Source organism: Polyodon spathula, chromosome 30 (assembly GCF_017654505.1).
Source record: "Polyodon spathula isolate WHYD16114869_AA chromosome 30, ASM1765450v1, whole genome shotgun sequence".
In the NCBI taxonomy this organism is placed as follows: domain Eukaryota; kingdom Metazoa; phylum Chordata; class Actinopteri; order Acipenseriformes; family Polyodontidae; genus Polyodon; species Polyodon spathula.
Genome location: NC_054563.1, coordinates 891,027 through 908,150, shown reverse-complemented (window position 1 = coordinate 908,150; position 17,124 = coordinate 891,027). Strand labels below are relative to the sequence as shown.

Here is a 17,124-nt window from a genome sequence, read left to right as displayed (position 1 = left end):
AGATCAGCCAGTGTCTATATTAGTGAGCGCCAGCACCATCTAGTGCACAGCTAGTGCATTGCCAGCAAAACAAAAGGAAACTTGTTTCCAAAGTGGCAGACCGCTAGATGGTGTTGTTTCGTATCTCTATACAGACGCTGTGGTTGCTCTCTCCTCGGTCACATGCATCTATGCCAGGGAGGTAGAACTGAAGAGCAGCATGTACATTAAACTCATCATTATTTCTTAGTATTATTATATGGAATTTAATTTTTAAATGTGCTTTTTTGTTTGTTTGATTCCTGTAGTTCATGTAACCAATAGCTAAAATGACGGCATTTGCTATTTATTCCTATACGAAAATGAAAACTCGCGGTTGCAACGGTTACATTTCCTCTGAAGTCCTAAAGAAGACATGACTATGCCAGACCTGAATCACTGTCAGCATTAGATTCCCCCTGGTGCACCAGCTGGGAATCCGATAGATGGTGTCTAAGTGAAGGCACTTACAGAATGAGGTGTAAGATGGCTCTGTTACCAGCCTACAGCGTCTTATTCTTACGATACAGCTCATTTGGAACTGAATTGAACAAGCAATGATTGAAACAGTCTTTGCCCTGCGAAGTGGCAGGCTTCGGAAATGTATTCCTGCAATTAAAGATGTGCATGTATAGCTCAGTCTCTTCTGCAGAATGACCCTGCAATACTGAGGCTGTTCCTCATAAAACATCAAGGATATCCACAGGCTTGTAGGCAGAAGCACCTGCCAATGGAACACCTCTTTCCAGGCCTTCAGTCCCTGGGTTTGTTTAATGGATGACAGATTCTGTTTGTAAGGGCAGTGTTGTGTGGACATGCTTGAAGAATGAATGAGTTCTGAAGATGTAAAGGTATATAGAAGGGCTTGTATCCCGCTATCTGATTGACACATTAAAAAAACATGAATTATTGGAAACAGTGGATCAGTCAAGGGTCCTACAGTAAAATACAGCACTTGTAGAATGTAACATGGCCTAACCGTGTAGTAACTCGATTCCTGAACTATCAGGGGAATGCTGTATGTTACTTATGGGGTTAGAAGTACAGTATACATTGTAATACCCTACTAGAAACATGGAGAGGACACCTATCCTTCAACTGACCTGTAATAATCTATATGTTTACATATATTCCTATAGCATGTAGCTGTACATTTGATCATTCTTGTGCTAGATTGCAGTGGGTTCATGTACCTATTTTGCCACAATCAATATAATGAAGGAAACATGTTATATGTTGCCACATGCCTTGAAGCTTAACCTGAAAATAAAGAAACTGTTGCACGACTCATTTGTGTGCGATGCACAATGTAAAACTACAGCTGGACAATTCTTCCTTTTTGCCTGTAGGTGGCAATGTAAGTACATGAAATACTGCCTGTAGTGTAATGCAGGGCAGAACGGTAAAACTATGGCAACATTGTAAGCAAACAGTAAGCAATCCACACAGGTTTGATTGCTAAATATATAAATAGATATCCTGGAGGGCACAGAGATGGTTAGTATCAAGTGCTCCACCATCAGGACCATGTGCAAAGCAGTGGGTTTCATGAATACAACACAGCATTTCAAAGCTATGGATTTAAGAAGCCCACTCAGCACAACCCCAAGGGCAAATGCAGCAAACTAGGGCACGGTCGAAACCAAATGCATGAAACCCATACAACCACACTGTAAAGAGCATTGATTATTGCTTCAACCCCCTGAAACAATGTTAAAAGACAAAACCAAAGAAAGGAACCATTGAGCGCAGGTTTGAAAACTGACAGTCTTTTATCAGCACATGCAATAATAATCCAGGGAGGCTCCCAGCCTTTGACCTCAGTGAAATTCAGAGCTACACATAGACTAAAACTCTGCGAGCGCTCCAGAGAATTGGGTCACGAAGGAGCACTACTTACGAGGTAAATCACAAGTTATTATAGGGAGAGAGACTGGTGCACGGGGCAACATAATAAGAGTGCCAGGCTCCACATAAATCACAGAGCAGGAAAGAGCAGACAGAAGCTGTTCTGTCCCGATCACAACCCTCAGTGAACATGCCAATGTCTGCAGCTATCTATTAATCAGATGTCATGCCATGCTTGTGTGCAGCTATCTATTAATCAGAAGTCACACCTTGCTTCATGCTAGGGGTGCAGTATCTACTCATAGCCTCTTGGTTAAAAAAAAACAAGTGCAGCCACATTGTGCAGTTCACAATAGGAACTTTTCAGGTCACAAAGAAACCCAAATGATATAATGGGGAGGCGCATATACAAACAATACTTAGTTCTTCATTTAAAAAAAACATTTGGTGGATAACACTTAGCTATGTAGTGCTCTGTGTCCCTATACATTTCATATAAGGAAGCATGGCATCGCTATTTATAGATCAAGTATAAACATATTAAAGTTACAAATTAGGGAAGACGTTCAGCCTGTCCATGCTCACCCTGTTTCTAAGAGAGAATTGAATCCAGAACCACATCCAGACGGTTCTTAAAGATCACAGTGATTCAGCAGCAGCAACAAGCTGAGGGCCACCCCTTCCATTCTGTTCCTTACCCCCATCGCTGTGTACAATAGTGCCTCCTACTCTCTATCCTGTCTCTCTGCACTCAACCCATTCCATTCCATATCATTCCATTCAATTCCATGCCATACCTCTGCCACTGTCTATGTGAAATAGTGCCTCCTACCCTGTGTCCATGACTTATTTGCTCAAAATTGTTACTGAAAAAAACAAATTAACCACCAATTAAACATCTAAAATGTGTAAGAAATGACTTAACACTTCATTCAAACCCAGAATTAAAAGCAATAATTGTCCTTCAGACCATTTCTGTTCAACCCATTTTGGGGTTATGAGTTGGTCCAGTCTCGGCAACCTGATTCTGACCATTCTCCAACCTTGATCAGGGTACTCTGCAGGGAAGCTAAAGCTCTTCATTGGCTTAGCATTGCCTTGATCAGGGTACTCTGCAGGGAAGCTAAAGATCTTCATTGGCTTAGCATTGCCTTGATCAGGGTACTCTGCAGGGAAGCTAAAGATCTTCATTGGCTTAGCATTGCCTTGATCAGGGACTCTGCAGGGAAGCTACTCTGCAGGGAAGCTAAAGATCTTCATTGGCTTAGCATTGCCTTGATCAGGGTACTCTGCAGGGAAGCTAAAGATCTTCATTGGCTTAGCATTGCCTTGATCAGGGTACTCTGCAGGGAAGCTAAAGATCTTCATTGGCTTAGCATTGCCTTGATCAGGGTACTCTGCAGTGAAGCTAAAGATCTTCAAGCATTGCTAAGCATTGATCAGGGTACTCTGCAGGGAAGCTAAAGATCTTCATTGGCTTAGCATTGCCTTGATCAGGGTACTCTGCAGGGAAGCTAAAGATCTTCATTGGCTTAGCATTGCCTTGATCAGGGTACTCTGCAGGGAAGTTAAAGATCTTCATTGGCTTAGCATTGCCTTGATCAGGGTACTCTGCAGGGAAGCTAAAGATCTTCATTGGCTTAGCATTGCCTTGATCAGGGTACTCTGCAGGGAAGCTAAAGATCTTCATTGGCTTAGCATTGCCTTGATCAGGGTACTCTGCAGGGAAGTTAAAGATCTTCATTGGCTTAGCATTGCCTTGATCAGGGTACTCTGCAGGGAAGCTAAAGATCTTCATTGGCTTAGCATTGCCTTGATCAGGGTACTCTGCAGGGAAGTTAAAGATCTTCATTGGCTTAGCATTGCCTTGATCAGGGTACTCTGCAGGGAAGCTAAAGATCTTCATTGGCTTAGCATTGCCTTGATCAGGGTACTCTGCAGGGAAGCTAAAGATCTTCATTGGCTTAGCATTGCCTTGACCAGGGTACTCTGCTGGGAATTAACACGTGATGCATAGGGCAAGGATATCACTTCCAGCTGCTGTTGATGAGGTCACAGACAGGTTATCAGAGGACTGATTTTTCCATTGATAGATGATTGCACATGCATACCATTGGTAACAACAGAAGCTTTGTGCTGCCCAGTGATTGTAGACATGCAGGTGAAAGCAGGGAGCAGCATGGAAAGGTCACTGCTGCTTCTGCTAAAGGGAGCCATTATAAACTGACAGAACCACACCAGTCATCATTTATTGGAATTTAAAGTGAAATGATTCATCTTCTCCATTGAGAGTCCCCTAATGTTTCCTTTTATAAGCTTGTTGATTGAAACAATAACTAAATAACTCCCCTGCGTGTGTGACCATTGGTGATTAGTGTGAGTACTGGAATCTGAAGAGTGATTGTAAGGAAGCTTCTGTTATTCAGAATACTGTGTGTGTGTGTGTGTGTGTGTGTGTGTGTGTGTGTGTGTGTGTGTGTGTGTGTGTGTGTGTGTGTCTTCACTGCTTCCTTCAAAGGGAGTGTCGATTGAACACGTTTTGGTCGTTTCTTTAGTTTTGGATCACCACCAGACTGTGTAAATTTTAGTGTGCCCAATTATTTTACCCCCAATGTTCTCCTCAATTTGGAGTGTCCAATCATTGCTCCCCTTGCCGCAGAGATTCCGCTGGTTGTGTAGAAGAGGAAGCTGGCTCGGTCGTGTGATCGGAGGACTCCACTGAACCTTCACTTCTCCTGAGCGGCGTGGGGAATTGCTGCAGTAATGGGAACAAATTATTGGACATGCCAAACTGGGGAGAAAATCTGTAGCCTGTGATAGAATGGAAGTACCTGTGCTTTTCCACTCGGCCGTGTCTCTGTAGAAAATGGGATTTATAATAAACCATTTGGAAAGCTGATACCGGGATGCATGAGACAAGCTGCTCTCTGCGATTCCCGCTTTCACCTGTGTTTGTAGGGTCTTATTTAAGCGTTTAATTGCATTATAACTACATTATAACTACATATCTGCATTTACAGTCTATTCAGGTGTTAAAAAATAAGGTCTAAGGATTCTCAATTTCAGGGAATTCTCTGTAGAAATGGATATTCTACAGAAAGGGGCATTACAAGGTTAATCCCATTAGAACCATATTATTTATAAAGCATGGTCTAAAGCTTTTCAGCTTGCAAGAATTAGGTATGGGAACAGTGAAAGTTCCTGCTTTATGAATAGGGACTGATATTAAAAAAAACAAACACATTTATAGCACAGCATACAACAGACCATTCTATGGTACCTAGAGCAATATATTGGTAAAGTTACTGTACAGCCCTGTGGCGCTTTGACGCAACAGTTTAATAATGGTAATATACAGCCTTAACGACCTGGGCTGTCTGCGTAGATTTCACAATGCAAAGCTAGACTTGCTGAGCAGGTTCACAACCTTCTTGAAACTTGTCTTAAATTACCCTCCTCGGGTTTCGAGTCGAACAGGTTGGTCAGACAGCAAGCAAGATATTTCTAAGTAAAAATTCCCGCAAATAATTTAACGCGTTCCCAAACACAATGCATTTCCACCAATCAACATACATAAATCATAAAACTCTCTCCTCCTGCTGAAGCAATGTAATGACATAGACGCGAGGATTAACTTTACATTTCCTCTTTCCAAAAAAAAACCTAGACATTTGAAAGAATCCATAAAACGTATAGTTTCTGTTTAAAGAAATAAGTGGGTTGGTGGCGTTTCTTCATCTGTTCATCTTAGGAAACTAAGACACACCCCTAGTCCAGAAAGCTATTCTGTGTGTGTGTGTTTTATTGAATTTGTCTGAAGACGTGAAAGGAGGTGAATAATTCAGAGCAGTTTCATCTGACTGGCTGTGCTGTAGGCAGACATCACCAGCTGCCCTCTTTACCTTTTAACATGTAAAACGTCTTGAAGTTGCGAGACCGCTTTTCCTCATGAGAAGCGGAGCCGGGGTTCTTGTTAATTCTTTTGTGATTGTTAATTGTCATGGCTGCTAGTGCAAACACGAAATAAAAAGGGGAACCTGCCACCATCCTCTAGAAGAAAAACATCCGGTCAACAATGTTGAGAAAGGTAAGTTTTGTACGCTGAATGCAGTGCTGTTTCTCTCCATGGTAAATCTAACTGTTCTGTCACAGGTGCATTAGTACGGCGGGAGATTAGACCGAGCAAGTAAGTGCATTGCTGTCATTCACAGCGCTGCCCTTGGGCACGGTACTAAGGAGAGTTACTTTTCTGTATTTATTTTGATACTTTTTTTTTTAGAAGCACTGTAATTAAACTTGGCACCAGACGCATTTTGTTAACCGTCGAAACTGTATTTGATTTTTTTTTTTTTGGGGGGGGGGGGGTTTGAACTTTTTGGTCTCGTTGTAACGTAAGAGAGTTTACCGGTTGTTATGGTTACGCGGGGGTGGTCGAGGGGCCAACTGCGGCTATTATTGCCGGATTTGAATTGAACAAGCGCAAGGTCTCGCAGGGATCGTGGTGGCAGTTGCTTCTGTGCCTTGTTTTGCGTTTAAAAAAAAAAAAAAAACAGCCAAGGTAGGGTTTAGCTGCCATTTGGAAATGTTATTGTGCATACTGAGCAAACAAATATGTTTCGTTATCAAACCATTTCAAATCCACAATCGCAAAATAAATTAGACACGTTACAATATTGTAATATTGCTTTTTTGGCAGTAGTATTTGTAGGTATTCAGCAGAAACGTTTTTGTTTTTTTTAAGTTTTTTTTTTTTTTTAGAAAGTTACTACAGTATATTATTCAATAAACGTTTTGTTTTGCAGAACTTTTAAAATAACTACATACTATGCAAAAATGTTTTATTTATTGCCCTGTTAACTAAACAAACATCTTTTCTGATTCCCATAAAATAACATTTTACGTATTTTTTATTATTTTGTATTTTACTGTTTGTAGAACACGAAATATTATTTGTATTTATGAGTTCCGGACTTTTTCTTTCAAGCTATGTTTGTACATGCCAGAGAGTTACTGTGATGCGTGCTTTGCGTGGGGCTGGAGGCTGTGCAGTCTGAACGCCCTCAGCTCAGATCAATGCATCAGTCGTTCCTAGTGATGTATCTGCGGAATGTCTGATAACACTGCATTGTGTGCACACGCCCACTCACCTGTTTGAGAATGGTTGGCTCAGTCTTTGTAACTCTATGGTGCTTATGTTTTCGTACCAGGTCGGATGATTGTATACAATCACAAGTGTATGAAAATGTGGCCTTGTAACGCCACAGACGTGTTTGCTCGTATGCAGTATGTGCATGGATGTATGCTGTAACATGCATGCATTTAAGTACAGGTAAGTCACAAATAAGAAAATGTTTCCCAACAGACAGCAAACATATTTTTTTTCAGCCCTTGCTGAAATCATTGACTTTGTATCAACTTTCAGCTGAGAACAGGAAACTATTGTTCAAAATTAGGAACAGGTTGGTTGGCCCTGTGTACATACAGTAAGTATTTAGAGGATCGGTTTCATACTAGCCAAGCAATACAAAGTAAATACAAGTTTAATACTCTCCACAGGCTGGAGATAAAGAGGATGGTCTCGTTGCATTTTGAAGTCAAATTGTTTTTTTAAACCTTGTCCACCAAACACACAAGCAACAGAACAAAATAATAACCATAGTGAGAAATTGTAGTGGATTCTGATAATGTTCTGTTTCAGAGTTTTTATTGACAGTTGTAGTGGTGGGGAATGTAATGAGAAATTGTAAATGTTTTTAGTGCTTCGCCTTGGGGAATGCTGCACCCTAAATAGAGGCAGATGCTGTTTTATTAATATAGCTTGTTAAACTTGCCTCAGGTATTGGCTTTTTGGGGTGTAAATTGTCATCGTTGAGATACAGGGCAGCGGGGTCCCTGCTTCTACAGCGCTGCAAGCTTATTAACATTCTTCTACAGCTGTGATTTGAAAATGCTCATTAAAAGACCGTGGTTGGTGGGAATTCTGGGGTGGTGGTCAGGAAACAGTTTCATTAACATTATTTTATAGAGAACTACCATGTTACCATGTTTGGAAAACAAATGGTTGACTTAATGGGTGTGCCTTGTTAATGGCTGGACCCTGCATGTACTATAGAGTATGATTCAGAAACAAGTCTTTCGTCTTGTGCATATCAGTGACCTCACATTTTTTACATTAAAAAACAATGAGTACCTTTTTACACTGACCTTTGACCTCAAAGAGTTGCACAACATTACAATCTGGTTGTCATTAATATTTCTTGTCATCAATTACTTGTTAAAGGGAGTATCAATACTTATGGTCTGGAGTTGCCACTTGGAATTGTGTTGCTTGCTGTGTGGTTTGGAGTTGTGTCGCTTGCTGTGTGGTTTGGAGTTGTGTCGCTTGCTGTGTGGTTTGGAGTTGTGTCGCTTGCTGTGTGGTTTGGAGTTGTGTCGCTTGATGTGTGGTTTGGAGTTGTGTCGCTTGCTGTGTGGTTTGGAGTTGTGTCGCTTGCTGTGTGGTTTGGAGTTGTGTCGCTTGCTGTGTGGTTTGGAGTTGTGTCGCTGGCTGTGTGGTTTGGAGTTGTGTCGCTTGCTGTGTGGTTTGGAGTTGTGTCGCTTGCTGTGTGGTTTGGAATTGTGTCGCTTGCTGTGTGGTTTGGAGTTGTGTCGCTTGGTGTACAGTAGGCACTGACTGAAATGTCAATGTCAAGTAACCTGTATGAAAGCAATTATAAACCCCGGTCTTGCTATAGTCCCATTTCTAACCACATTGGCAGGGCTTGCCTTTCCAGCACAGTGTTGTGTTCCAGCTGTGTGCTGTACTTCATCAGGCATGGGAACCACTTAAACCTCTGAGCGCTTCCCAAATCATACATCTGTCAAACCAGCAGGGATCTGTACCCTGTGGGGGTGGCAGAAACGAAGCTGTACCAACAAGGAAGCCCTCTGATTTATCAGGCATCCCAGACTTGAGATGTTAAAAGAAGAAAAATATGCTTACAGTACCTGCATGGAGGCAGTTTAGTTTTCAGAGCCTGTTTATGAACAGAATTAACTAAAAATCGTCATTTTAGAGGTGCTGCTTCAAACAGGTAAATGCACAGTAAATGAACAGTACTTGGTGCACTTATGACAGTGGTGAGTTGCCTGCAGGTCATGTTAAGGCACAGTAGGATTTGTCATTGTGCTGGGTGCAAAATAGAGTCTACCAATACACTTTCATTAAGCTACTTTAACAGTGTCTGGTTTTCCTGCCTATTCAAAACAAATAGTTCTGCACACAGTCATGCAGTTTCACCGCATAGGCTTGGTGCTTAAGCACTTGTCAGAGAGTCATTGCTTTCCAGCTCCCTTCATTGTGGTTACACTATCTGCAGTGGAATGCTAATCACTACAAAGAAGGGCTTTGCAAGGGTTCATTGCAAAACCACACACAGGATTGAAACTGTCAGGGAGCGTGCATTACTCTCTTGACAGGCATACACCTCTAGGGTCTTTTTGACGATTGTCTGCAGGCGAGAAACCCTAAGATAGGACGAGTTTGCGATTCATTTGAAAAGCAGAAAAATAAATGAGGCAATGTCTGGGCGCTAAACAATTCAGAGTGGATCAGTGGGTTTCCTCAAACGTTACACCAATTTTTTTTTCTAAACAAATTCATCACATACTTCAAAACCGGTTTGCAAAATTGGTTTCTTTTTTTTTTTGGCTTCTAGGTTTTTAGCAGTTTTTGCGAAACCAGCGTCCAGTCAGAGTAAAACTGCATTAATTGTGTTTCTTTAACAGACTAGTGCCAATCAGAAAGATTTGAAAATACTATTTGGATAGCAGTGATAAAATGCTGTATTCCCTTATCAACAATGACAACGCAAAAGATTTTAAAGAAACATTGCACACTGTAGTAGAACTAATATGGCACCAGGTCACTACAATGGATGACCAGAGTTCACCAGAATATGACGCAGTGTCCGGTTCCATTTCAGCTGCCCTTGTGCAGCCCTGGTGTTTTAGTGCATTGCCGATGTGTTTAAATGTGTTTAAACTGAATTCATGTTCTGCAGGGTGTATTGCTTTAAACGGCTGGGGTGTGGAGCGTGGCACCGGCTGGAATTTCTGCAAGCCTCCCAGCTTGTCCTCTTGTTAGTGTTTTAGTGGAAGTCAGGGGGTTTGTATTCAGAGACTTCAAAGGGAGCAATGGGCTGTGTGTAACACGCATCGCCACACACAGGAGAATGGCTACAATCAGAGCCCCAGTGTTCATCATACACTGCAAAACCTCCTGCTGCTGCTGCTGCAAAAGAAAAGTGCATTAGAATGAGCCATTGGGTACACAAAAAAACGATGCATTTCTATCAAATCAACAGAGATCGTACCCTAATGCAATCCGACAGTCTAGAAAACCCTTGCCTGAGGTCCATCACAGTGAACACTTTACTTACTCTCCCGATGGCTCCTATTGACTGGAATGTAAAGTTACAGCATTCAATATTAAGGCGACCTCATCCCAGTATTCAGTATGAAGGCCACTGTCTGCAGTCGCAGACATATCCAGCCTCTGATAATTCGCATCTCTAATAAGTCCAACATGCTGTAAAACTACCTGTTTTGCCGTTCAATCAAGCGCTAATCAGTTGAATAAATAGGTATACATTTGATTCGATCTTTGTGCCTTCAGTAATCAAGCCACATTTTGTTTGTCCCTTGGCTGAGCTCAATAGCAAGGATTCACAGGAGGCTAAGCGTTTTCTGCACCGTAGGCAGATCAGTGCATGAGAATCCGGGATTGCTCATCTGTGAGGATTGCAGTACTGACTGTACACTGATTTCAAAGAGAACTGACAGACACAAAATACCAGGACACGTACACGGGAAAGGGTACCCGGATGAGCACAACAGAGTGCAAGGATCCCTGGGGAATCTATTGTCCGCCCCATCAAAACTGTGAACTTGAACAGGCTTGCTCCAGTTTACTGGTGTGCCGTGCAGTGGCCTGAAGCCCAGTCTCCTGAAACCAAGTTGCATGCGTGTTCACTGAGCTTATGAACATTCGTTTTAGAGTCCCCGCGAGACGAGACAACACAATGACAGACTGGGAAATGGGGAAAATTATAAAACAATATTCATGTAGATTCCAGTTAATACTACACAGGGGGAAAAAAGAACAGATTTAAAATGTATTGATCAGGTTGGTGTATTGTATACCACTATGAGTTGAATGTCATAAAAAGAGTGGCATGCATTGTGAATCGTGAAGAACACCACACTGGACTTTGATTCAGTAAACAAAGGCTTGTATATGATGCCACTATTAAAATGCAGTTAACATTGTGCTACCTTGGTACTCAAAATATATTCTATGATCTTATAATGAACCCGGGTCTCGAGAAAATTCCTTATACCTTTGTGATGACGTCTGCACTAGAATTCGTTCATCCCACTGTTTCTAGTTGGGATTTATCTCTTTGACAGTTTAATATTATTAAATGTAGTGTGGTGCAGCTGTGTGGAGTGAATGCAGGCACTCTGGAGAAAGAATAACGAAACCGCTCATCCCAAACAACACGCAATCATGGACTTTATAACAAGCTATCCCTTTGCAAGATGCTTCTGAAGAATGAATCCTACAGGTGCTAATAGAAACTGAATAAACCAAACTACCCCGATACACTGTAGTGTACGACAACACAGATCCATTGTTTTCATAGTCACACTATTAATGCTTAAAAGCTGTGAGTCAGACAGATAGATATTGATCAAAGAGAGCTTAACCTGATCTCACACGATGCTGTCACTGCCTGCATTCTGCTGTGCCACTAGGTCTATGGCTGCTGAATCACTGCCCCAGTAGTACCAGCAATGCAGAGACACTGTCTGTCACACACTTGTGCCGGTGACTTGTGCGAGACTGGCACCCAGAGTAACAATGAACTGCTTCAGCCCTCGTCCTTGCCAAGCTTCAATAGTTTCACGCTTGGGGCCCTGAGCAGAATATGTTATTGTCACACACAATGTAAACACAGGAGCGTCTGTAGCACTCAGAAACCTGCAGCTGATACTATCTTCTCAGCAGCCCAGATCTGTTGGGCTGTGACAAAGGGCCGATACTGTGCTGAGTTTCCAAACAGAATACCAGCGTAATACAACAATGAGCACATTGAAAGCCGGGAGTCAAGAAGTCACAATCTGAGTTGCTAAAAAACAAACACCACGATCACTGTGACAGCAAGTATGAGGAAAAGACTCGCTATGTGTTAATGATCAGAGAGTGCATATAGGCCATGTACAATAGATATCAATCAGACATAATTGCGTATTATTCACACTGTGCCTGGAAGGTTAAACATATTTGTGTAAACGTGACACTTTATTGGACTACAGCCAAATGCAAAATGAAATGTTCATAGGAGGATGAAAGTAAAGTATGATGCAAGTTTGGTGCAAAGTCCAGGCCCAGCATGTGAAGTGCGACAGACAGACAGGCAGACAGACGGTCGGACACAATAGGTGCATTAGGGTCCCCCATTCTTTGAACCAGGACCCTCAAAATGAGAGCGCTTGAGTGTTGAACCTAGCTGTCTTCATACCGTACTGTATACAGTGATCCCTGCTCAGAGAGAACTAAACATTCTGTGTCCTGAAGTGTGATTGTGAGTGTGAAGAGAAGCATAGCATTAGTTATGTTTTGACTCAGTTAGGCTGGGTTTCGGCATTTCGAAGGTCCTCTCTGATACGGTTTGCTTTCCTGCTTGATCTGCTGCTCTTCGTCAGCGCTCCCATTGTGAGCAGCTCAGTCTGATCAGATAAACAGGCTGCAGCAGCTCAGCTCCAGTAGGGCAGTGACAGGGTTAATGAGGTGCCGAGAACCTACTTTTCACTTTCCCTGCACAGTAAGTTGTCTATATAACTGAATTCAGTACATTATAATATGTTTATAGAAAGTAAATCTGCACAGCCTTGCCTTGCTTGGATGTACTCTTGCCCATGAAGATGACACTGTTATGCATGAGAGACAGGGTCAGCTGGGTTCATTTCCTGCTCGCATAGATTCGAAGGGGACTCGCATGTACAGCTATGACCAAAAGTTTTAGAATTGATACATAATAAAATAACATAAAAACTATATGAACATAATGTAGATCTTTAATTTAACATTATGTAATCAAAGAAACTACAAAATGATATTGCAAAAGTCTACCAGAAGCCATAATAGTAGCACAGCATTTCATGTTAGATTTAGAAATGTCACATTTTTCAGTTTTTGTCAGTTTTTTATTTAGCCTATGGAAAACTAGAAAGCGGTATGTAATTCAGTATGTTAGCATAACATTATCCAGCAGGTTTCATTGGACTTTATGAAGCACAGTGAGCTCAGTCTATCGGCGATGTGAAACTGGGCTGCAGCTGTACAGTGATGACTGTATCGACGCCTTCAGGCTTCACATTCTCAACAGTCATTTAGCTGTCAGAATGTACTGTTACAAGATTATTAAAGAGGATATCTTCTTGGCTTTTCTGTGATACTGGCAGTCTTTCTGAGTGGTTTGTATTGCGATATTGTGTGTGTTCAGATGTTTTCACCTGAGTTCTGGAGCTGCCTATCATTTATATATGGATCCTAGGCTGGAACAGCCTTTATCGAGGTAAGCCTATGGCTTGCAATCAGAACTGAGGAGCAGCTCTGGAACCCACAGTGAAAGCACCTTAACACAGAGTTATAAATCCCCAGTGCTGGAGTAAATGCAATGAACGCCACTGAGAATGATTGCTAACATGATAGCAAGGTAAGGGAACAGTAACACATTAAGAATATGCTGTGTCAGTTTAAGATACAATCTCTTTAAATACTCCATTTATTTGTAGCCCCCCAGGGCACAGACGCGGCCAGATGGGTGTTCTGTAAAACAGGCAATTAAACTGAGAAAAATTATATCTAAAAACAGATACCAAATACAGAACAACGTCTGATGTTTTTAATTAGTAAATGACCTGAAGGCAGAGGCAAGTGGCTATTGATTTTTGTTTTTGTTTTGTTTTTGTATGTGTTGTTTGTTCACTTGAGGCTATAGGCCTCTATTATGAGAATACATTAATTTCAGACACTGGATCTAGTGACCCGAGATAACATTGACCCAGTTCTGTATACAGTGCAATACCAGCTGAGCCTGTGCAAGAGAAGCAACCACTTCACTCCGGCAGTGTAGCTCCAGGGGCTGTGCAACATGAAGCCTTTACACACAGCAGGGCACAAGGGTACGCAGTGTGCCAGAGAGATGTGCTACAGCATGTCATAAAATCACATGCACTACCTGTGCAACAAGATGCATGCAATCTGTCTGGAAATAGTCCTCTATGTAGAGTCAGGGGGGCTCACACATATCATGCTTACATTTTGGATTTCAGATTATGCAGCATTAATTTAATCTTCCTGCGGTTTTTTTACAATGCGAGATTTGCAACAAATCACGTATGCAAAACCCACTGATAGGTACTGTTCCATTCGCGTATTAAAATCACTGTCGTTTCCATCAAATTAACATCAAAGAGGATATAAAAACCACATTACAGGGTCTGTGTAAGTAGGTCACCGTGTGTTTAACTTAACAAAATGTCTTTGCTTAGTTTAGTCAAAACCGCACAAGTGCTTGTCAAGAGAAAGCCTTCGGGTGCTGTATATGGAGTGGGTAATGTGAACAAGCATGTTGCTGTGAGGTGTCCACCTGTATAATAACTTCTATTCAAATGATAATTTAAGGCACCAGATGGGCCTAGATTCTAACACTCTCAGGAACTGTCCATACCAAGTTCAATCTCAAGAGGACTGCTAGTTCTCAAGAGTCAGGCTCAGGGCTTGTTGTGTTGTTATTAGTGTTTAATGGCTTTACACTCAGCACTGCTTTACTCATGTTTTAATAAATAAAGGAATGAAAGCTTTTAATCGGCTCAAGAGTATCAGCAGGTGAATTCAAATGAATTGAAGTGTATGCATGGTGGTTTGTTTAGTGCAGGTCTGTATGGCAGGGGGTTTTCAGGTCAGGATTGAGGTGTGCTCTCTTGCAGAGCTATTGTATGAGGATAAGCCCTGTCAACACCTTGCGTGACTAACTGGTGCCAGTATGACCACTGGTGCCTTTCTCCCTCACCTGCTGTGAACACTAACTTTACAAGTGTAAAAGGGTGGAGGCTGGGAACAAACCGACGACCTCACACTCTGCAAGCGAGCGTCTTAACTGCAAGGCAAAAGAGCCGGACTCATCTCGTCTGCATTCGTGGGTTCAGAGCTTTTAACCTCATCTCATCTCAACGACAGCAGACAGAATCTGTAACGGCAGTGCATCACACAACACTGCCTGTTACACATGCACAATTAAAGAAAAATGCATAAGGCAAATAATCAAATAACAGTAAGCCATCTAAACCCTTCGGCCTAAGACAGGCATGTCCTTCATGCTTGAGGCCTATTAGCGTATTGGAAAAATATCAAAGCAAATTGAACTGCATGTCTGTGGGCCCCACTTAATGAACTCACAGATTGGGTATGTGACTAACATTGTTTAAATAAATTCTAATTGGTGACCTATAAAAAAAAAAAATACTTCACCCTCTTGCCAAACCACGCTGAGCCCCTCTGTGGCGTTAAGTGCATAATGCTTCAGGGTGCTTAGTCAGAAGGGTCCGGTAATTGCAGAATGTTTCCCCCAGCAAGCCGTGCTTGAAAAGCATTCTTGTAATTGTAACAACTTGTATTGTCTGCAACGCAGTTTCACAGGCTTTCTTTAGAAATGTTTCCTGTTCTGAGTTCTAATAAATGTATCAATTGTTTTGCAGAGGTTTTCCTTGCGGTCCGCCAGTGCTCCGAACCTGGTAAGTCCCTTTTAATACATGTTTTTTGCATACAGTATCTTGAATTCTGTTGCTTCAGTTTTGAGTTTGAATCATTTTTCTCTGTTATCAGAATCCATCTGGCATTATCTGTGACTGTAGAACTAGCTGCCAACTCCTCTTGAGTACTTCCTTGTGATCACATGATGGGATGACCGTTTGGTCTAATAGTGATACAGTATTATCTGAGATAAGCACACATACCCCTTTCCCAATTAGAACATTTTTCAGGTTTTTTTTGGATCACAAATATTCAGTTGCACTTGCATTAGTCAGCGCCTGGTTTTGAATGTTGTTATACTCATGCCTGAGTGCCAGTACGGTATTACGAGGAAGCCTCAGAACTCAGAAACGCTCAGAAGGATTGGTAACATCATGAACAGGCAAGGTGAATAAAATACATGCATTTGAAGCTGCTATGCCTTGAACTTTGAAACCACAGCCTGTGATTAGCACCCCACTTGGGTATGTGTGCTCATTTACTATACCTGGCACCTTGCCTTCTGTTGTGTAAATACCTGGCATGCTAATACTAATAGCAGTCATAATCTGCAGTGCTATCACCTCTGTTGTGAGGTATCTCAGCTTCACTGCAGTACATGGACCATGCTTCTCTTAAGATCTTAACAGACTCGTCTCCCAAGCACTATGTCTGCATGTATGTACACTATGTGATTACATAGGTGTCCTGTCTCTGCTTCATGTCGTTGGACCTGTGCACCCTTTTAAAAGTTTCCCCTAGCAAAGTGTAATGAAGCACAATAAAAGCATGCTACAGCATAGTTAAGAAGCATGGTAATGCATAGTAAAAAACATGGCAAACCAGTAACTCTGTGAAATGCATTGTATAGCCAAGGGAAAATCATGCAGAAATACTGTGGTAAACTTTTGCAAGGGCATTTTAAGGCTGGAAGCCTTGAATTCCCGGGCCTGTCTGTCAGATAGGCATTTGAACCCATGTGTATAGACAGGGCAGCTTTTGAAAAGTCAGTCTCTGAAAGAAAGGGGATTGTCCTCCACAGAATCTGGGGGAGCAGTGGCCTGCTGGGGCCCGATGACCCTGAAGTAACAGCAAGCCCTGTTATACAGAGTCTCCCAGTGCCTGCTGGCTTCCCTTCAGCAGCACTTGTTACAGTCCAGTCTGTCTAAAAGAAAGGGCACTGTGATGAAGCGTTGCGGGTAGAAGCATTCAGAGTCTTTGATAAAAAATCTGGTCTTTCTAGTGCTACTCTGATAGACTTTTGTTTTATTATGAGAACTCATTATGTATGTGAGATAAACAATACCATCAGGTTCAGACCACTGAAAACAGTTCAGTAAAAAGTGGCAGGAATTCCTTTATCTGCCGTTTTGGAATCAGAAAATGACAATCCAGATATTTCAAATAGACATAATTAC

General features: G+C 41.8%; 1 protein-coding gene across 1 annotated transcript in view; it reads left to right on the top strand.

Moving 5' to 3' along the window:
• Positions 1-5,678: 5,678 nt before the first annotated feature.
• LOC121302575 overlaps positions 5,679-17,124 on the top strand; it is a 73,356-nt gene continuing 61,910 nt past the window's right edge. The window contains exons 1-2 of the mRNA XM_041232576.1: positions 5,679-5,953; positions 15,673-15,708. Of these exons, the coding sequence (XP_041088510.1) occupies positions 5,942-5,953; positions 15,673-15,708 (48 nt within the window). The 5' untranslated portion in view covers positions 5,679-5,941. The remainder of the gene's footprint in view (positions 5,954-15,672; positions 15,709-17,124) is intronic.